Here is a 22,448-nt window from a genome sequence, read left to right as displayed (position 1 = left end):
CACAGAAATGGGCAAAACACTCTTTTTTAACAGATATAAATATTTAGCATTTAACACTTAACCATTCTGTTAACATAGGAAAAATATTAAAGTTACAATATGAATATGATACAATTATGTATTCAGTATAATAAAATTAATATTATAATGTATAATACCTAAATATTTTTTTAAAAATTTGAGCTTGTCATGGAACTTCTTTTGCGCAATTCCAATTTTTTTTCCTTTCAGAATAATTTTTTTTTTATTTCCTCTAAGCTCGAGTTTTCAGAGTGTTAAGCAAAATCAAAGCTAAATAAAAAATACTTTCATGTTTTTAAAAGAATAAAGTCACATTTTTGGTGAATTGCAGTTTCTGTGTGAGTTATGTTGAGCACTTTTCCTGAACTGTGGGATTTTAAGTAATTTCTCACAAAACTGCATATCTGAGTTATGTTTCAATGCCTGACAAGGAGTTACTTCTTCATTCTGCAGTGCTGAAGGACATGGACTTATGCTTGTAGGACACAAGGACACAGTTGCATTCAGGTTTCTAACAACATAGTTTATGGTTTTGAATTCTGGGTCAGAAATTTAGGTTGCATAACATCTTTTTGGGGGAAAAAAAAAAAAGAATTTGAAGTTACTAATCGTGAGCGTGCCAAAGAATCACGATTTGTCAATGCACAGAGTGTATGAGCAGTCTGATACAACAGGAAACAGCTAAAGCAGGAGGAAATCTTGGCCTTTGCATGGGCTGGAAAAATAGGTGCTAAAAATGACAGATTTGATCCAGTAACAGTCTAAATGATGCAGCTTTGCTCCTGCTGGAAGACCCTGATGCAGGTGCCCTGACTACCAGCTACTAATCTAAGTGTCTAGAGATATGCAAGGGCTTTTTATGCAACATATCTTCTAAAGGAACCACTGCTACAGAGCTAAGCTAAACTTTCTTCAGAAAAGCAGGTTTTCCAGTAAAAAACTTAACGATGACGATAACAGAAGTGACACTGAGATCCAAAGTCTTCAGTTTAATGTTTTAAAAGCTCAGGTGTTAGAAAGCTCAGTGTCACAGCGTCTTCACTTTGATCTACCAGTCAAGTCATGTTGATCACAGCTCCCACCCTGGTATTGATTCGTCGAGTGTTTTTCAATGCATCAAGCTGTGTCCTCTTACCTGAAAGGCCCATCTTAAGCCATTATTTTATCTGAAATGTTTGAGAATGGCAGCGGAGGGAAGGCACCAGAATTTTGTACTCAAATGATGAAATACATCATTTGATTACGTACTAAAAGTGACAGTCATACTTGTCAGTCTTCAGCAGGTTTCTGTGAAATCATTACAAATAGTTCGCCATGAGAACAGCTATTGTTCCATCTTCCTCCCGCTGTAAGCTTTTCAATTACAGCATGATGGATCTAACCGTGCCTGCAGTGTCTGCAATCTGTTATTCTAAGTGTGCTTTCAGAAAGCAAGTGATCACTGCCACAGTCGTGATCTCCTCTTAAGTGTTTTTTGTGTTGCAGGTAGCAAGAGCAGATGATTGAATAGAATAGGTTAAAAAGAATATAAGCAGACCTTTAATTGTACATGTGCGATGATAGATTGTTAATCTGTTCCTGCTTCTTCACTGTTGTCGTTCTTCTTTTTTTCTGCATTAGAACACAACAGGCAGCAATCATCGTACCACTTTGTTTGCAGTGATAATTAGGGAAACAAAACATAGCCCATCAGCTAAATGCTTTCAGATATCACAATAATTTTGCTGTGTATAATGACTCACTTTCAGATTGCCTTTTACCGCCCTGTTGAACAGCGCATGAGAGCGAATGGAGCTTGCTGTGTTGTCACTGATGCCATTGAAGGCGCAATCATTAACCCTGGCACAGTGAAAGATTGTTATGCTGTTCAGGTTGAAAGAAGCCAACAAGAAACCGCGCATCAAACACATTTTTACTCACCTTCCAAATGATCTGCGCTTTGTGTTGATGGCAGGAGTTGTGGGCTGTCACTTGTCACCGGATGACCTGCTTGAAAGATGACAACGTCTACCTCATCTCTCATGCCTTGTGCCTTGTCTGAGCTGCGGTGCTCATGTGGACAATCATGCTTTCCAAACTGAATGGCTGTCATTTCAGTCTCAGCCTTGGAAAATGATGCTTGCTGTGCAGTGGAACATTGCATACATGTCACAAACAGCAGAAAAGGGAATATTGAAAAATAGAGGCGTCTGTGTTTTGGGTGTCATGCTAGCAGGTGACTTCCTGCTTCTGGAGAAATATTAGACTGATGCCAAAGAGATGGATAGGATTTCTTTAGGTGGGTTTATGTCAGGGTGAAATATAATAAGGAAAAATTTGCCTGGTTGCTAAGAAACATATATACATATTCATCATAAATTTGTTATGTCTCTTTTTGCAGACAGCGCTTTCTGGAAAGTTATTGATGGGGCACATTTGGACTGTGTGGTCAAAAACCATCCTTCATTGCTCCATGTCAAGCATCTTCTTCCTGAGAACGTCCTTGTATCTGGAATGGACAACATTCCTGGTCTCACAGCTTCTCCTGCAGGTGAATTTTATACCACACTGGGTAAAGGAAAAAAAAAACCCAAAACATGTTTAAAAAGAAATAAATAAATAAAGAGGACTGTAGTGGTGCTGCAGTGATCCTGCACTTTTGTGTGGGTGTGAATATGTGAAATTGCATAAATGCACCTTGTGATTTTAAAAAGAGCACTGAGTACATTGATAATACAATCCAACACAATATGGCAAGTGACAGAAAAGCTTTTTTCATGACATAAACTGCACTATTGCTTTGTTATTCCCTCATTTAATCAACAGGTAACATGTATGGTGGTGAATACAAGTGTGACATTTGCATTTATAATCTCTATGTGCAATGAACTTGAAATAGGCTTGATTTCATACAAACAGGCTGCCATTGGGATGCAAAAACAAGCAACATAAAAGACATTAAAAACACTCAGAGTGGGCAAATGAATAATTTAGTACATTCTGAGAAATACAAAAAGAAAACAACACTGGTAAGATCTGCAGCACAAGAAGGCTTGGAAATCCACAGATGACATCAGTTGTAAATATTGACGGGATCTTTTCCTTGGTAAGGAAAAAGGCTTTTACTACACACAAGTACATAAAATGTACTCTGCATCAAGGATCCTCAACCCTGGTCCTTAAGGCCTAGTGTCCTACAGGTTTTCCTAGTGTCCCTGCTGGAAACACACCAGACTCAGGCAAGCTCTGAATTCGTTGTTGGGTTGCTTGGAAAGCCCGCAGGACACCGGTCCACGAGGACCTGGATTGAGGATCCCTGCTCTACAGGACATCGTTGTATGATTATCTGAGTCTAAAACACTGAGAAGACTTAATATAATGACTCACAACAGGATTAATTCATAAGACAAGATCAGATTAGACTTTGTAAAAATAAAAAATCTTAATTTGGCTCATTTTCAGGATGTTGAACAGTTTGTAAAATATTGTTCGGCACTGGGATGACATGGATCTGCTGACTTTCAGTATTGTTGTGTCACTTCTGCAAAAAATGACACTGATGTCCACAAATACTGCGAGGCTAACTTTATCGGTCCAGGAAATCTGCCTGTATTTACTAAAACAGCTAAAGGTTTGCGGATACGCCTTATTGCTTTTGTTATGTCTGTGGAAGCGCTTCAAGTCCTACTGCTCATTAGCAGCGTTAGTGGATGCAGCAGCTGCCAGACACTAATCTATCAGTATATTAAAATCATACTTGCACATCAACATGAGCACTTGCAAAGAAGCTTAAAAAACAGAACTGTTTGAAAATGGTGACCGCCACCAACACAGCTGGCTACAGTGCCAGGCAGATGTTTTTTTTCTTGTTTCATCTACAATGGCAGTTTTTCTCTTTTTACTCCTCATGAGACTGTTTCAGACCTGCAAAATGTTGCCTTCTTTTACCTTTCAATTCTGATGTGAAACTCACAATGCCCTCAAAATGTTCAAAGTTATTTAAACAGTTATTATTTTGCTTTCTAGAAAATATTTAGAAAAACAATAAAAAACAAAATAAAAAAACCCAAAAACAAGTAAACCCTAGTAACTTAAACAAGTGCTGAAAATTGAACCTCTTCTGTGGTTTTTATTTCATCCATAGATGAAATGGTTCATTTTGGTCCCTTTTAGAAGATAACCCTTTTTTTTGTTTGTTTTAATTATTTATTTATTTTTCATAAACAGACCGCTTGACCAGATGTAAGTGTCCATTCTAGTGTCATCCTGTAGATTTTGTAAAAAATTAGATGTGTGGTATTATTTAGATTATTAAATACAATAAGACCATAACTCCATTTATATCCACATTTAGAGATTTAAACACACAACAAAAAGATCCTTTCATTATGCAAGTTTTTCTCCTACAAGTATGTCAAGGTGCATTTCAAGAAACTCCGGCTGGCTATAAAAGCCTGGGGACATGACGTGGGAGTTTCTATAGGCGCAGACAAGCTGTCAGTCAGAGATTAGTAAAGGAGAATATGTGGAAGAGAAGACACAGCCATCGGCAACCCGATAGAGAAGCAGCAATCTGTAGGAATATATGAAAGAAATTATTCTTTTGAGCCAAAATCTGAACTGGGCTGAATTTTTTTTAACCTTTGTCATGAAAAAATGTCTTTTTCTGACAGAAAAATATTGATCAGTGTATCACCAGGAGGAATTATACATGAATTGTAATTTTTGCTATGATCATTTGTGGAGTTGGGTGTACCTGCTGCTTTGCACCGGTCACAGTGCAACAACCTCAGCTTTCCAACAGTTTGTTTAATCTATACCTACTTGTTTAGTAGGTATAGTGGGTGCCGATTCAGTTTAAATTGCTATTCTCACAATAATTTGATGCTGATTCTTGTAAACTAAAGACAAGAAAAAATGCAAAAAACTTTTTGTGCTAGTGATTTTTCTTGATTTCAATTTGAAAAAAACAACACAGTCGCCAGACTATCATTTTGCTGCTATAATGCCCAATAAGACGAGTAAAAAGATCAATAAAATGAAAAAAAAAAAAGAAGAATCATTTTTATTTATTTGGAAAAAAAAAAACCAATTTTTTTGACAAAAAATTTATTTTAAAATTGTGAAGCAAAAAATCCCAATATTCGATTTTTTGATTCGATTTTCCATTCCTATTGTTTAGGTACTGACAAATTGAAAGTTCGTAATTGAAGTTAAGTTGTAAAGGGCTTAACTCGTGGTTAATATCTCCAGTCCTCAAACTCTACCATCCTGCAGGGTTTAGTGTTTCCTTACTGCAACATCACTGACTCACATCAATGACTCATTAACAAGATGGTGCAGAAGCTGACAACAACTTGTTGGAGAACCTTTTAATTTGAATCAGATTGTACTAGGGAGACACTAAAACGTACATCAAGGACTGGAGTTGGAGACCACTGGGCTACTACATTCACTTTTGATAAATAAACTTATAATCACTACCGACCTCCAAACTTCTTCTGGTCTTCAGATTAACTCCACAACAGTGCTTCCACAGCTTCATGGTTGGGTTACCATGGTTGAGCTGCTGCATCCGAGCCATAACTCACCAAATGCAATGCCAAGCGTTGGATGCAGTGGTGTGAAACCCGCCACCACTGGACTCCAGAGCAGTGGAAACATGTTCTCTGGAGTAACAAATCACACTTCTCCATCTGGCAATCTGATGGACAAGTGTGGGTTTGATGGTTGTCAGGACAACGTTAGCTGTCAGACTGCATTTCTTGTTCAACATCAGTGTCTGACCCCAAAATGTGCTCCTGGAATATTGGTCACAAAAGTTTTATAAACATGTAAAGGCAGATGAGTAAATTCTTTTAGCGATATAGTACGGCTGCTTGATTATGAAAAAAATTATAATCACGATTTTTTGGACTGAAATTGAGATTGCAATTATTTAACAGAATTATCCAGTATTTTTAAACAACGTTGCGCGTCGTAGTGTTCTTGACTCCATGTCGTGCATTATAACCGTCTAATGCACGGTTCCGAGTTGTTTAATTCGTTTTTACCGCTTATATAGGAACTATTTTATGTTGGCCTCGGTGTACGTTTCATTCCAAACAACCGCTGTTAGGCTACAGCACGTTTTTCTCATTCACTTGTGAAAAGACAGCTGATTTGAACCAGCTGATTAACGTGTTGCTATGGTAATGCCCCGTAACAGAGGTATATTACAGTGTTTAACTCGCAGCCTCGTGTGCGTTTATACGAAAATAATGCAGCCAGTTCAAACTGCCAATGGTATAAACTATGTTGTTGTGAACTTCCACAACCTACTGCAGTTATTCTACATTGACCTGCAGCCGGAGCCGACTGAGACTGGCCGTATGGGAGTGCTTTAGGACGGGGAGAGGCTCCCGCTGCTCGTTCGTTACAGTAACTGTAACTGTGTATATTGATGTTTATTACACCACATTGTCCATCAGATACTTTAACTTGCTTTTGTTTGTCAGCACTGTCGACAAAATGTTCAACTAAACACTGAACACAGAGGCCATCTTATTTGAAGGCAAAATAATATGAAATGGCTGAAGCCGTCACATTGGCCCCAACAGTTGCAGTCTCATACTAAAAACTTCTACAACTGTTAACTCATCTTCCTCCAGCTGTTACAATAACTCACAGGACATTCATCACAGTAGCTTTTTTGGGGGGGAAACTTTGTTCCAAAGTAGTTAAAATGTCTGCGGTACTTAGGAAGTAAGTTTCTAAGGGGGGTCGTAATGAAGTCTGACAGTGCAGAGCTATAATCATTGGGAGTCAGTGGGAGGTATGGTTGCAAGCTAATCCTCTTCATGTTCTGGGGCTGTGAGCAGCAGAGACCTAAGCTGCCTTTTAAGACCACAGCCACCAGCTTGATATTCGCGCTGCATTCAGAACAGCTCAACTCTGCTCGGGAGACAGCGTCTGCAATGAAACACTTGATGGCTGCATTAGTCTTGAGCAGATTAAATCACATTGGCCATTTTCTGTTTGCTCTGTCTGAAAGAGGGTGATTGTGGACTTTGCAGACTTTTGCCACCTCATCCACCAGCTGAAATGCATTCCTCAATTAATTCTTCAGTCAGTTTACGCCCAGTATCCTAATGAAAATGGTATTTGTTGGATTGATTGGCCTAAGCTCTTTCTCTTTTATAAATATTCAAGGAATTGGCATGAGGTAGCCAACAAAGTGAGTTGTGCAGGTACTTAGATGGAGTTGCTATTTAATTTATATTTAAACTCAAAGAGTTACTGGGAACAGAAACCTTTACTGCCAAAAAGGAAGGGCGCTCGCTCGCTCATCCAGTTTGTAGCTATCTCCACGGCAGAATGTGAAACTTGGAAGTAAAGAATGTTTGAAAGAATGAAATTATGATTATGTGTAGAGAAAAGTCAGCTTTTTGTCTTTCTAAACCACTTTCCTCTCAGTGGGAGCTTTGAATGAGGTTGAAAAATCCTGGTAAATATTTGTGTTGATGTGTCGCGCTCTCTCTCCAGGAGATGCTCTGCTGAGGCCTCAGCTGCTCAAGATGATGCCATTCACCCTGAGTAGACTCACCGTCTCCCTCGAGCCTTCCTTGGAGAAGTTTGAGAGCCTCTTGCAGCAGCTCATCAATGCTGACTGCCATAACACAGTAAGACCAAGCTTCCACAACACACACACACACACACACACACACACACACACACACACACACACACACAGCTTGCTCATGTGGCACATCCTCTGCCATAATGACAGTGCATCATAGGTGTGCAGTCATGTCCAACTATGTTTAGATTCATATGGTCCCACAGGGCCTTATAATTGAAAGAGTTGACTTGTTTGTGAAAAGAAAACGATGCATCCCAGATACAGGAAGAGGAGAAATATACATACATGTACAGTACATTCATTAGTAAGCCTTTTTCTATATGACAGCAGGGTTTATTTACAAATCACCTTATACATACACCCTTAGTATTCCTCTTTTTAGGTACGAGTACAATTCAGACATGATGTTTGATGCCTTTGAGGTGAACATTTACCATGCTGTTCAAACTAAAGATGACCATGGAGGCTTTGTCGTGCTTTTGCCAAGATTATTTTCCACAGCTTGAAGATTCCCTTTATTTTACTTTGCGTTTTGTTGATGTGCAAACACGAACCCCTTTTACAGCTGCCACTGGAATTTAAGGCATATCATCTCCAAACTAAATGGAGCTCATCTGCTCTGTTTTCTTTTCCTCGTCAGTGACAACCTTAACTTTACTTGACAGGTGCATAATGGCTGCAGATTATTTGCACACTTGAGTCTAAATAAGATGTGCCTTCGGTTAGAGATGGGAGTTGATATGACGACATTCACTGTAAATGTTTGTCTCACTGTTTTTTTTTTTCCTATTCCCAGGTTGAATAGTTGAGTTAACGTATAAAGCAAGGAAGATGTTCTAGGCAGTAAGTAAAGCATGGCTGCAGTAAAGCTCCAGTGTAGGCACTCTGAGAGCCACCAGCCATACAGCTCAATATAAAAAATATTATTATTATCCCCAATGATGATTTATGTTTGGCAAGAATGTGATAAAATAATAATTTAAGTTAAATAATGAAATATGCTGTTATGAAATGACAATTCAGATTTTCTTGAGAATTGCAAAGAAGAGTTTTTACAGAAAAGTGAATATAGAGCATAGATATTTTGTAAAATATAGATAAATACAGATTAATTGAACTTAGTGAGTTATTTTAAATTGTACTAACTTGGACTCACTGTGATGGACTGGCGAACTGTCCAGGGTGTACCCTGCTTTTCGCCCAAACACTGCTGGGATGGACTCCAGCTTCCCCACGCCCTTTAATCGGACTAAGCAGTTAGGGAAATGAATGAACAACTTGGACTCATTTCAGAATTTGACATTGTGGAAAGCAACTCCAGTCAGTATAACACTGTGGCGCTAATGTGGCCAAAAATAAAGCAATCTGAGTTCAAATATGAATTAGAAATAAAAAAAAAAAAGGTTGGCGGAAGGTTTAAAGAACACATTTAAAAAAAAAAAAAAAAAAAAGTTATGTTTTTAAAATTGTAAAATAAAGTAACAATAACATTTAAACAAGCTCAAATATTTGTGAATTAAACCATAATACCTTTGCTCCTTTTCTCTTTCCAAAGAAGTATAAAGTAGTCCAAACGTTAGAGTCATGCACGTTAGAGTTACCAGTAAATCTAACTTGTGGGCTTACAAGCTCATACTAAGCAGCTGACGACCAGAGACAAACACAAAGGTCATAAGCTAATCAAATTCCTTCTGCAGGCCTTTTCACATGTAGGAAATATGATGTTAAAAAAAAAAAACAAAGGCTTCTTGAAGTACTGTTGCCAACCGAGAAATCAATGTCGGTGTCCCTGTATTACACCTCCAGCCTATATAGAAGAGCATTGAGCCGAAGTAGCCAGCGGGAAATTTTTTCATGGAATGAACATCACTTTTCCGTCTTGTTGCCAGAGGAGCTTTCGGGCGTATTGTAGTCACTTTGTTGCCACCTGGGCTGCTGCTATAGTTAGTATGGTTAGAAGTTAACACATGCCTGCCTTCTGTAGATGCCCTGCTGAATTAAAATAATGCAAATATATTAGTCATATCAGAATTCTGTAGATGTGCAAAAGCTGTACAATTTTTGTACAGAGCTATTAATTTAGGAGTGCCTTAGACTAAGCTTTGGTTAAAATTCACCAGCTAGCAGCCTGATTTGTTTCTGAAATGAGTTGAAGTATATTATTGTTTAGTATGCAAAATGAATAAATAACTAAATAAATGATTGGCTAACAAACTCAGCATCTAATTCTGGTGACAGATGTCCCTGGCAGCCTCTTCTCTTATTACAGACAAGACACAGTCAATTTGATTTTAACATTGTCCTCAGGTGGCTGGAACACGATGTTGTCGCCAAAAGAAATAGTTTGATATTGCTCTGGTTGTTCTTGCTCTGTTCTGGATCTTTGGGTTCTTTTTAAAAAAAATTTAGTTTGGATCCTCATTAGCTTGCAGCAACTAGTTGCTGCTCTTCGCAGTTTTGCAAGTTTAATTTTTTCAAACTGAGGTTTATCTTTTAAATATTTGCATCCTACGAATATATAATCAACTAATCAGACAAGGAGAGTTGACTGATAGATCACCTGTTGTAAGCTATGGAAGTGTCACTTTCGCTGCTATTTCATTTAACTTTGTATCACGATGGCCGAGTGTCTTTACTATTTCTTCTCTGCTTCTTAAAGCAAGCGGCTAGCTGCTGAAAGATGTCCCACAGACGTCCTAAAGCCTGGCTTGAAGCGGTCATGGTCAGGCTTCACCTCCTGGATTAAACGATGAAACTCCCCAAGTTCATTCTCTCTTTTCAATATTAGGATGTAACCAGTCTTTCCCTTTGCAGCATCAGCACACTGTTGTCAGGGCTTGATGTGGAATCAACATAGCAAATTTGTTTTAGAAATTTTCATTCTTATTCACAATTAATAATTCTTATTCAAAATTTTGCATCACACTTGGTGTGCATAGACAGAAAGGTAAAAAATTCACTGAAATTTATGTCGTTTATTCGCATTGTTCCTAGTGTGTAAAGGCCATAAGTATTGCATGTGCTGCTCGGTTGTGTAGTATTTGAAGTTTCTCAAGTATTTCATTGTGTGCACTGGATTAGATGACTGAACAGTGATTCTTAACTTCACATCATACCACCACAAGTAAGTATTGCATTTAACACCATCTCATACCTTGGTACTGGCATGGCCAAAAGTCCCGGTTTCAAACCCCTACTGGCTTTGACATGCACTTCTCTGCCAACTTTTTTCCCTGTAGTTCAAAGTGACTGTTAATCTGGTCTCCAGAAGCAGTCTTATTTGTTCATTTTTGAAAGTGGAATTTCTCCAAATTAAAGACATAAAACACAATCAGTATTATGTTAGACTTCATGTTATTGAATATTTACTTGCGACTTTAGCACAAAAAAACTTGCTCAGATCAGAACACTTTACAAGGCGCTGCTGATTTTTAACAAATTTTCAAACAAATTAAACCTCCTGGCAGCATTTATTAAATGAAAAACTCAGAAAATCTATTTTCTTTGATAGTAGTGTCACTCGCAGATTTAATTGTTTTAAACAAGTTTCAGTACTTTTACTGCTCCTGCCAGAACCAGTCTTCAGGCAGGAAAAGGGTGAAATTAAAGCCCGGCAGTGTCTGCATGCAGCATCCAAAGCACTTAAACTTCTCTGACCTGATCATTTCTAAAGGAACTTGTGAACATATCTATTTGTGGGTTTGCTGCATATAATTGCTGCGAGTTGAAGACCAGATAAATAATAGGGCTGCAAATGTAACACAAAAGCAGTGAGTTAGAGAAAGAAAAGTTCTTTAGTTACTGTGCTTCAAGCACTTTTCACATTAAGCAGCACCTGGTCCGTCTGTAATGAGTGCTAAAATCTAATCAACTTTTGTAAACATGTTGAAACTTCAGGACCCAGCTCTAAAGTGACATTATATTTTTGGTGTAACGATGTAATATCAGCCAAGTTTATATGAACATCACATGAAACATATGAAACATGTCAAGTGAGATGTATTCTTGTTCGTGTGTATAAACTCTTGATAATCTGCTAATGAAGCTAATTTCTACTCCTTGTGTGTAATGAAGTCTTTGTGTACTGACAATCCTAACACTTTACCTTTTATCTAAAGCAAACATTGGAAATTGGACTACAACCTTCTGTGTGTGATAGGTAACATGTAAGCATGAATAATTTTCTCATTTCAACATTCACATTTTTCCCTCCTTTTTTTTTTTTTTGTGTGACACGCCTGATTGCCCTCACAACGAGCTGAGGATGCGTACATCAGTCGACTGTTCAGGACTTTTATAACTACAAAGATATGACGACATTCTCACATCTGTGAGAAGTGTTAATGCATGCAGAAGTCAGCTTGATTGCAGCTTTTAATTAAAATTTTGCGTACATGCGTGTGTGAGCGGGGTAGACAGAGAGGCAGAAAGTGTGTGTGATCTGTGTGTGACCTTTAAAAGTGTGATTCCAGCTGGATTGTCATCAAGCTGTCTCTGAAGTATTGCTGACACCTCACCCGCCAACTCACTTTCACTGTTTTTTGAGTGTGTGTGTGTGTCTCTCTCTCTCTCTCTCTCTCTCTCTCTCTCTCTCTCTCTCTCTCTCTCTCTCTCTCTCTGTGTGTGCTCAAACAGAATTTTAGGCAGAAATGAACTGACAAAAAAAAAAAAAAAAAAAAAAAAAAAGCAGACGAGGCAGATGACTGTACAGTGCGGCATGAAACAAATCCTTTATGCTGGCTGCTACTCTAGCATACAGTCTTCACATAATCTCCCTTTAAGTATTGCTATTTTTAGCTTCACAAACTATTCCAGTGTGACTTCTTTTTACAGTCCACTTTCCCATATATTAGCAGTCATCGCCCCAGTTGATATGCTTTCCATGTGAACTACTCAAGCTACTTGCCACACTTCATACTCTACTTTAATGAGGACTAGAGCTATTTGAACTGTCTTCTCAAATCCCACCAAATACCTTTTGACCTCCAGCTGAAAGATGCTAACACTATTCATCATGGGGGTTGCTGGAACATTTCTGCCCACCCCCCTCCTGCACAAGAGTACAGCCAAAGTGCCCCACAGCCTCAGTTGACCTATAAAACCTGCTCACCTACAGCCTCAGTGAAATCTATTACTCTTGATGAAAGGGCCTGAGCTCAATTCAGAATTTTTGCAACATCTTGGCTTGTGGTCAAAAGACTGCAGAGAACAGAAGTTGATGAAGAGGAGGAGAAGAGGAGCAGGCGAGGACCAATGCCACGCCGCAGGCGGAACAAAATGCCTTAGGCTGATTTAATGAATGAAGAAAGATTTTTTGGTAACAAAGCTCCAGGAAGTTTTCACTTGTCCTAAAAGAAAGAAACTCACTCAAAGTAGGACTTCCCCTGTGGATGTGGTCCTATAAAAAAAAAAAAAAGACAAAGGAGGTTGAGCATGTCTGAAATAGGAGGCATCTCACACATTGTTCTCTAAGGACACACAGATTAGCTCCAGGCTGGTAACCACTGTAACCGAGTGCAAAAGAATGGGGTTTAATACACTCAGTTCACATCAAATATTCATGAAATTCAGGTCTTCGTAATGATTGACGATCGAATCATTAGATGAAATAGACTGCAACTGATTTTAGACCTTATAAGTCAGACTAGGAAGACAATGCACTGCAGTTGAAAGCAGAAAGATGGAAGAACTTTTAAACCTTTGGTCACTTTTTTTTCTTTTTTGTGATATTATCATGTTAGGAGCCACTACCTCTTACCATGATTTATTTTACCAGACCAAAATACTTTTAATTGTAATTGCGGCTAGCCTTAGGCTGTCACAATAAGCAAAAAGTCAATTAATCGCACAATAAGAAAAAATGCTCCCAAGAAGTTTGCCGGGCACAATAATTTTCATTTGTCTTTCTTTACTCTCTCGCTCACTCTCTCACCCAAAGTGAGAGATGGCATTTGTTGTAGGACAGTATTAACTAAACACAGCCAAACAACAAGCTTCCATCTGCACCTAAAACCCAATCATCAACCCAGCTGGGAAAAAAAGACCTTAACAAACAGGCTAGCTCCATCTTCCCGACAGTCCACGATCACTGGGATGTTTAACCAACAGATTAAATACAAACAGGACAGTGCAAAATGGTGTGCACTCACACAACGTGGTTAGTAAAGCCATGCTGCCCTTTAATATTGTTAAAAATGCAACATTTTGAAAAACGTCGCAAACATTTCACAGCCAGTTTGAATCGCCCGGATGAATATAAATGTTACAAACGGCATTCCCACAACTTTACAATGATGTGAAAAATGATGTACTGAAGACGATCAAAGACATTTAATTTTACCATTCCACTTCTGGTCAAGTCCAAACATGTCCCCTTATATGAGCTTAACCATAAACTATGCAACTGTGTTATATAGTGTTTAAAGACCAACATTGTTTAGGAGAAATCCTAAACTGTTTTGGCAGACTGGGGACTGGATGGGCATAAACTAGTCTGCACATCGCTAAATTTTCTTTAGAAATTAAAGTTTGTTGAACTTTAAAAGAGTGGACTAGAATTAATATGTCATTATTGTTATTTTAGTTGAAAATAGTCTCAAAATGACAACAATTATCGTTTCGCACAATATTATCGTTTATCGCAATAATTTCTGAGACAAATAATCGCATGGTAAAATTTGTTACCGTGACAGGCCTCGCCAGACCTTCAATGAACTGCTTCTAATACAAACTGAAGGATTCTATGCAACTTGTGAAGCTGGTGGAATGGTAGTTTTCTAACAAAATATATAAGACAGTTACTTAATAACAAATGTAAGTAGTAGCGATGTTCAGCTATTGGAAATTGTATAATCTTATAAATCCTTTATTTTAATTTTGTTTTGTGTGTGGGTAAACCCTTCCTATTTTTAGTACTCATACGTTTTTTTTCTCTCAGCTTCTCATAATCATGTACCCTGAAGCAGTCCAGTAAGTAGCACTACCTCCCTGGGGGACATATGTATCTATCTACTCCAGCATAAAGGACAATAACAAAAAACAGGTTTCACACTGAATCCTACTGACTGTATTGTGTTGTTATATCTGATAAGCAGAACTTTCTCAGATAAAGAGACTGTTTAATTTCTCTGTGATTGTTGACATGAGCTCTGGACTGGGCTGGGAGCTTGCTGTGAACTGTCTTGCAAACCAGAAAAATATTAATCTCTTTTGTCCCTGAGTTGCCGTCAGTTTCAGAGCCTCCACATGACATTTTATGATCTGTAGACATGTAACAAATAGGCAACCTGTGCCTTCTTTTAAAGTCCTGAACAACTAGCAGTTATCCATCCATCACTGTTGATCAAAGCCAAGGCTGGTAATTACCCGCAAATACTGCACATTTGGTAAGACTCTGGATGCGACTTCAACACATTCAATCTGCATTAAAGCCAGATGTCGGTGTTTTTGACCAGTTTAAAAGACCTTTAAGATATTATTTATTGCATACCAAAAAAAAAAAATATACACAAATCCTTAGGTGTAAATCATCCCTTACAAATGCAATATTTAGTGTTGCTTAAAGATTATTTAAGAGGGACCTGTGTGTAGTTTTGAGAAGTCTTTATGCAGCAGACAGTTGTCTGAGCCTCTAATTGGGTAATTAGATTATATCTGGATGGGCTTTAAGCTATTCTGATGGCAGCCATCCGACAGCTGAATGTTTCGTCTTCTAAAATAATTCAAACTTAAAGTTTCACAGCAGTTCAAACTAAAACTATTTCGTAGATATTTACACCACGTCTCTTCTGCCTCAGACATTCACACAGACTGCGTCCACTGGTCATTTTGCCACATGGTGTTGGGACCCAAACTGTTTAAAATGTACCATAAATTGTGCTGCTACAGGATGAGAAAGTAAAAAAGGACTATCTTCTGAAGAAATATAGTTAAAAATTACTTTCTGGTAGCCTCTTTCTAATTACATTTAACTTGTAGTGATCTGACTGATGACTACTCAATTGCTATGTTTACATGGGAGTTTTAATTCCTGTTTAATTCCAAGTAACAGTTAATTCCGCTTTAAACTGATGATAAATGACCATGTAAACATTTAATTCCTAATGTAAATTTCTCTTCGGAATTAAACTTAATTCTGATGTAAGTGGCCGGTTTATTCACATTTTAATTCCGAACTATTTAATTCCTCTGTCATGTAAACCTTAATTACGCTCTAAGTTAATTCCGGTCGTTCTGCGCATGCTCGTTACCTTTTCCTGTCCCGACAACGCACGTTGTTTTGCCTCGTGTTCGGTGGTATGTCTTTCTTTTCCTTCTCAGTTGCTGTAAAAAGTGAAGTAGTATGCTCCTGTTGAGCTGGTACTTCAAATTCATAATAAAAAGAGCAGCAAAACTGGTACTTATTATGTAGCTTTTATAAGTTACGACTGAAAAGACGAGAAGCAGGCAGCCAACTTTGTTTATTTCCGGTATACGTCATACACCACGTGCACCTTCTGTCCGATCAGAACCCTTCCCAACCCGCTGATCTAAAGAGGAATTAAGGACGTGTTTCATGTAAACCTCCATTCGGAATTATTATTTCCATGTAAACTCGTAGGAGAATCCGAATTATTTAATTTTGAATTATTAATTCAGAATTAAAAAAAACATCATGTAACCGTACCCATTGTCCTGTCCCGTACTACATTTCCCAGGTTTCTCCAGCCCCTGCCAGTATGAAGATCCACTGTGTTCTCCCTTCATTTTCTTCACGTATTGCACATGTGTTCTCCTGTATTTTAACCCCTCTGTTTGGTCAGCCTTCCTGCGTAGTCATGTCGTTACCTTACCGGGCTTTCACTCTGGATCTGTTTATGTTGTGTTCCTCGCTACCATACTGAGATTAATTAAAAACTTTTCAACACATTGTTCCTGCATTGTGTCCACCATCTTCAAGCTCAATAATACTTAAAAACCCACTTAAAAAAAGAAACTATAAGAAAAAGGGAATATGCCTTTTAAGTACAGTTAGAAAAAAAGGTGCCCATTTGTTTGGAAATAATGAGAATCTTTAAAAGATTCAATTATACACTTATGACACATTTTAAGACACTAAAAGTGTCAATGCTAATAAATAGAAGGCAGCATTACAGATTCTTTTTTCATATTTGGAATCAAATACCCTACAGCATCATGTGTCTATGGGGGTGGGTTTCTGCATATGCAGCAGATGAAGGTGTTAATTGGAAACAAATGGTCTGAAACCAGAGGGGAAACAGAAAGGCAGCGGGACGAGTGTGTTTGGTTTAATATTTTTGGTTGAGCAGGGCAACAGTGATTTATCGGTTGAAGCGCTGTGCCAGTTATAATTTGTTAAGGAGTAGGGGAGTGGGAGGATGAGAGCAGCATGCTAATGATTCGGCTACTGTTTCTTGCCATGGATGACTCACCCTCAGCATGGGGGAGCTAATATCCAGCTAATAACTCACTCACTCACTTGTTGCCATAGTAACAGTAATGACACTGGTGCAGATTAATAAGAGTATTTTAGATAGCTTAAAGGCATGTGACAAGGAAGTCTAATGTTTAGCTGATATAATTATCTCGAAACAAAATGGAAAAACACAGATGTACAGGTCATTGCTCCGACTGCTTCGGTATCAGCTGGGTAACACATGGAAAATTTTAATTTAACAGTTAGCTAGCATCTTCCCTTCAACTCAGTGGGAGATTTATGATCCCAAAAACTTAGGAAAAAAAAAGAGCTTTTCTCCCTGTTTGCTGGTTTTCAAAGGTGAGAGAAACTTGCCAGAGTTGTATAACTCACTTGTTAATTGGCTTACGCAAAACTCATGTGGGACATAATTTCACTTGCTTTCTATCTCACACTCTCTTGCTCTTTCTCTCTCTCACACACACTCCCCTTGAGTTGACAGTTGCCAACTGTAGAGTTATTATTACCTTTTACCCCAGCCTACACTGTGATTTCACAAGGTACTGACACGAAAACTAACTGACAAATAGCTGATGACCTTTAATGGTACCTTACAGGGGGGGAGAAAAAAATCACACCAGTGAAAACCTTTTTATGTTCATTTTCAGGTTAATTTTTGAATAGTTTTTGAATAATTCTAGTTTTTTGTCCACAAAATGTGATGTTTTCAGTTTTGTGGGCAGCCATTACACTCAGAAAGATTGGAAAATTCTTCCATAACTTACATTTATTGCATACAACCATAATATTAGCTACAATAGACGAATTAGCAGTTCAAAAGTAAAAAAAAAAAAACCAACATATAAACAAATCACCTCACTCTTCCTGTATAAGCCCAAAGAAAACAATGGGGGTTGCAGACAATATAAAAGCCACTCTTCAAATTCTTTGTATGGTCAGTCATCTCAGATCTGCTGTAAAACAAGGTGGTGGGCGAGGAGAGGATGAAAGACATTATTATGACGACTGCAATTTTGTCACTACATTACCTAAGTGGTTCTACGTTGTACATTTAAAAGATAGAACTATTCTTGTTCTGTATTAAGGACACTTAGTTACTTTAAATCCTAAAACTTTGTTGCATTCATGCAGCCTCACAGAAATAAGCGGCTGTATTTGCTTCAGATAGTCAATACGTGATTATGTGGATGATTTGATGTGACAAGAAAAATCATCAATCGTACTATCAAGATAAGAGAGATATGTAATTAGTTTATGAGTCACTGGATAATTTAGAATATTTTTGTCATTATATGTCTATTGATATCTGTTTTGGCAACTACGCTGTCCATTAATAAACTGTGACAAAGCTGTATGTCATCTCACACATTTCTTGTGAGAATTTTTCACATTTTTCAAATACAACTTTCAATTATTTGAGATGCGTTTTTTTCCTTGATGTTTTTCCTTCATACCTTCATATCACTTTTTAATAATGCAGGTGAAACTGTCTGACAATGTGCACTATTAAAAATCATTTTCATCATCATCCGTTCCATTGACAAAGGGGTTGTGGGATGTTTATTCAGCTACTATGGGGAGAATGAGAATGCGCAACGTCAGTAACGCAGGAGTAAGTCACCATTTTGAAATCACTTGCGACCTATTCGGTCGGTTCGATAGTGACTCTCATCTATTTATTCTTTGTATTATTCAGAGTATTTTATCTTATAACTTTTTCACTAAGTTGTGTCCTGGACTGCAGCTCCAGCTTCATGATCAGTTGACAAAAAAGAAATTGAGGAGGGTGTTAGAGGTTCTTGTCTTGATGCGGTGCAGTGAAAACATTGAAGAAAACCCATCCCAGAAAACAGTGCACTTATGCAGAAACTTTTCCAGGTGCTGTGGTTTTGGTTGACTGTGGGTTGGTTTAAAATAAGTTTCTCTCTTCAGTAACTAATTGTAATGTTCTTGACTCATTAATCTGATTTATGTGTGCTGAAGCAGAAAACCTGCTGGGCTGCTGTCCTGTAAGGGCCAAAAGAGAGAAGCACTTAACAGTATCATAACAACATAGAGTTCCTTTCTTTTAAAACACTGAAAATGCTTACAGACCTGTTCATGTTTACCATGTACACAGTTTATAACTCTGAGGAATGTGTAAGTTGATAATAAATATAGCTCTGCAGAGAAGCCGAAACCTCCTGGGGCTCACCACCCCTCATGTGGGCTCATTGTCCATGAGAGGGGTCATAGGGATTAGATCCGATGCGAGCTGGGCAGCAGCCGAAGGTGGGAACCCTTAGAGAGGGTGTGAGAAGTTTGGTCATCTGGGACGGGCTCAGAATAGAGCTGCTGCTCCTCCGCATCGAGAGGCGCCAGTTGAGGTGGCTAGGGCATCTGGTTAGGATGCCTCCTGGACGCCTCCCTGGTGAGATGTTCTGGGCACATCCCTGTAAGAGGAGACCCTGGGGAAGACCCAGGACACGCTGATGGGATTATGTCTCTCAGCTGGCCTGGAAGCTCTTTGGGATTCCTCCTGATGAGCTGGTGAATGCTAAGGCTGCTGTCCCCGTTACCGATGCCAGGAAAGTGGTAAAAAATGTATAGATAAGAAGCTGAAAAACATGCAGTGAGACTTTATAAACTTAAAATAGCCTTTTTAAATGGTTTGTTTGTATGTGACAAAAAACAGAAACAAGTTCAGAATCCCTGCCGTAATACTATCCATTGCCTTCTCAGTCAAGGCTCATATGCCATCTTGAGTTTAGTGGATCCATGCTGTAGTCATAATGGAAAGCTTGTTCTCTTGCTTGATCTTTATTTATTAATTTTACAAAAAGTAGTTTCCTTCATAAAACAATTTAAGATTTTCAGAAAATCTACATTCATTTTCTAAAAAAAAAAAAAAAAAACTTGTTAACAGCGAGCTACTCCCTGCTTTCCAGTTTTCCTTCAGCTACTGTTATATTTAAATTTCTTTTAAACCGTTAGTTTTTTTTTTTAGTTTTTTTTTTTTTTAGCAGTTTCATTATATTCTAATAACTGTGTCCACAACTAAATCTGTTGTGCTTAGTAATATTTTATCCTCACACCTCTGTCTCCCATCTCATCCAGCACCTCAATCAGTAAATTGAATACAATTTAGTCTTTTTTTTTTTTTTTTAATGTAAGACAACTGTAATTTACAAATTTGACCAATAAAGTATTATTTCTTACTGTACAAATTTTTTTCATCTTAGCTTAAATGCAAAAATATGCTTCTTACATTTAGACTTGATTATGCCTTTTAGTATGAACCAGTTAGTATTCATTATAGCACTAAAATCCACAGTGTCCAACAATTGATTTCTGTTGTTTCTCTCCTGCATGTCTTCCAGTGAGGTTATCTTTGATTTTCTTCTGAGTGATTTATCTCCAACAAAGATATCAAAGCAATATCTTTTTTCTCTGGAAACAGGATAAAAACGATAAACAGGGCTTTTGTAGTTCAAGAAATGTTTCTTCTGGACTTTCAAGGCTGCATTGATATAAAGTCAGTTTTGACTAAAGTTCTTATTTTCTGTGTATTAATGGAGAGTAATATCACAGATCTACAGATATTACTAATGCACTGGCTTTGATGCCAGTTATATTTCTTTTACCTTTTCTGTAAAAAAAAAAAAAGAATAGCTGGCCATCATGTTTTGTTCCATTACAGTGTTCACACTAGGGTGACCAATTGGATGGTAAACGAGAGAAAAAAATGAACCTAACACCAGGTCTCTTACACCATATAGCTTTTGTTTACTCCTTTAACAGAGCTCCAAAACAAACTTTCCCCAAAAGCATCTAAAATGGGTTTAATTTCACCCCTTTTTTTCTTCATTAAATAATACACAGTTGTTATGAATGTTCAAGAGGGACTTTTTTCTAATACAGACATAAAATCTGTGTTGTATCCGAGGGCGACCATGTGGGTTGGGTATGTGAAGTTCAGAAAACCAAGAAACCACCTTAGGGTAAATATCATAAATATGATTATGAAAAAGAAGTAGGAGATAACTAGTTTGTCTAAGTGTGAAAAACAGAAGGACACACCCATGTTGCTTTGGTGCGCTCATCACTCAATGAAGTCTCTCTTCTGTGACTTTGGAAATGGAGTATAATTTAACTTTGGGGCTATTTCATTGTTCCCTTTAAGCTTCTTAGCTCTAAAATATTCATATTCCAGGCGACAGAGGAAGAAAACTGTGACAGAAGCAGAGGGAGGAAAGAGGGGGGATAGTGTGCAAGATAGGTAGAATAAGAGAGAGGAAGACAATGTGACAGAGTGAGGAAAAGAGCAATGAAATAAAGGAAATAGAGGCGCAGACAGAGAGTGAACAGAAAGCAGCACTTTAAATGATGCTTCCTTATAAACAACGTTCCCAGTCTTTATTTCTCTCTAAAACACTTTATGGCAGACCTGTCCAACACCAGACGAAGCCATTTCCCTGTCATCCTCTGTAACGCAGGCGGTAACAGAGGAAAATGGCAAGAACAGACACACTGTGTAGGAATATACACAATCATAATTATGTTCTCCATGTCACTGAAGCAATTATTTACAGGTATCCTGTCACACTTGCGCTGATAGCCGTCACTGGCTGATAGCAAAACTAAAGACAATGTAATGTTTTACACAGACAAGCTGACAATGCCAAATCACACCAGCTGTATGATGCAAGAGTAGAAAAACTGATGTTATATTGGAAGACTTCATGTGGCAGATATTTCTATGCCTAAAATGCTATGCATGCATTGTTGAAAAATTAACTTGAGAAATTGAGTTGATTTTATCTAGATGAACAAAAATGTGCACACATTCATCTATCTATCTATCTATCTATCTATCTATCTATCTATCTATCTATCTATCTATCTATCTATCTATCTATCTATCTATCTATCTATCTATCTATCTATATCCATCCATCCATCCATCCATCCATCCATCCATCCATCCATCCATCCATCCATCCATCTCTATAAATGTTATGTATTCATTAGAGTGTAACTTTACAAACCATACTGAGCCATTGGACTCTGATTATTAAAATATTAAAACCATATGGGAACATAATGAATGTACTAGAATTTTATTTTATAACAAAGATAATGATAATATAAAGCATGAATCATCAGTTTAAATTGAAAACTGCAGATAAAAACTCAATAAGAGCTAAATAAAGTAAATTTTACTACTACAATAATCTAATCTGTGGCTTTGTCACTTAGTTCCAGATCCACGTCACAAATTGTTTGAGCAGCTCTGACAAGTCAGACAGAATCCATTTCAAGCACAAATGGGCTTGATGCAGCTGCAGCGCTTATTGTTTCCCTGATTGCACACAAAAGTAAAATGTGGCACATTTTTGTGTGTATGCCTCT

The 22,448-nt window shown here is 37.8% G+C and overlaps 1 protein-coding gene across 1 annotated transcript in view; it reads left to right on the top strand.

Annotated features, from left to right (window-relative positions):
• Window positions 1-22,448, top strand: part of nphp4 (nephronophthisis 4) — a gene marked incomplete at both ends in the record, with an annotated part of 186,617 nt that overhangs the window by 37,175 nt on the left and 126,994 nt on the right. The window contains 2 exons of the mRNA XM_079239613.1: window positions 2,402-2,551; window positions 7,525-7,661. Coding sequence (XP_079095739.1) covers window positions 2,402-2,551; window positions 7,525-7,661 — 287 coding nt within the window. The remainder of the gene's footprint in view (window positions 1-2,401; window positions 2,552-7,524; window positions 7,662-22,448) is intronic.

This window comes from Telmatherina bonti (genome assembly GCF_933228915.1).
Source record: "Telmatherina bonti genome assembly, chromosome: 4".
Classification (NCBI taxonomy): Eukaryota; Metazoa; Chordata; class Actinopteri; order Atheriniformes; family Telmatherinidae; genus Telmatherina; species Telmatherina bonti.
Note: the sequence above shows the minus strand (reverse complement) of the source record. Positions and strands in the feature narration are given on the sequence as shown.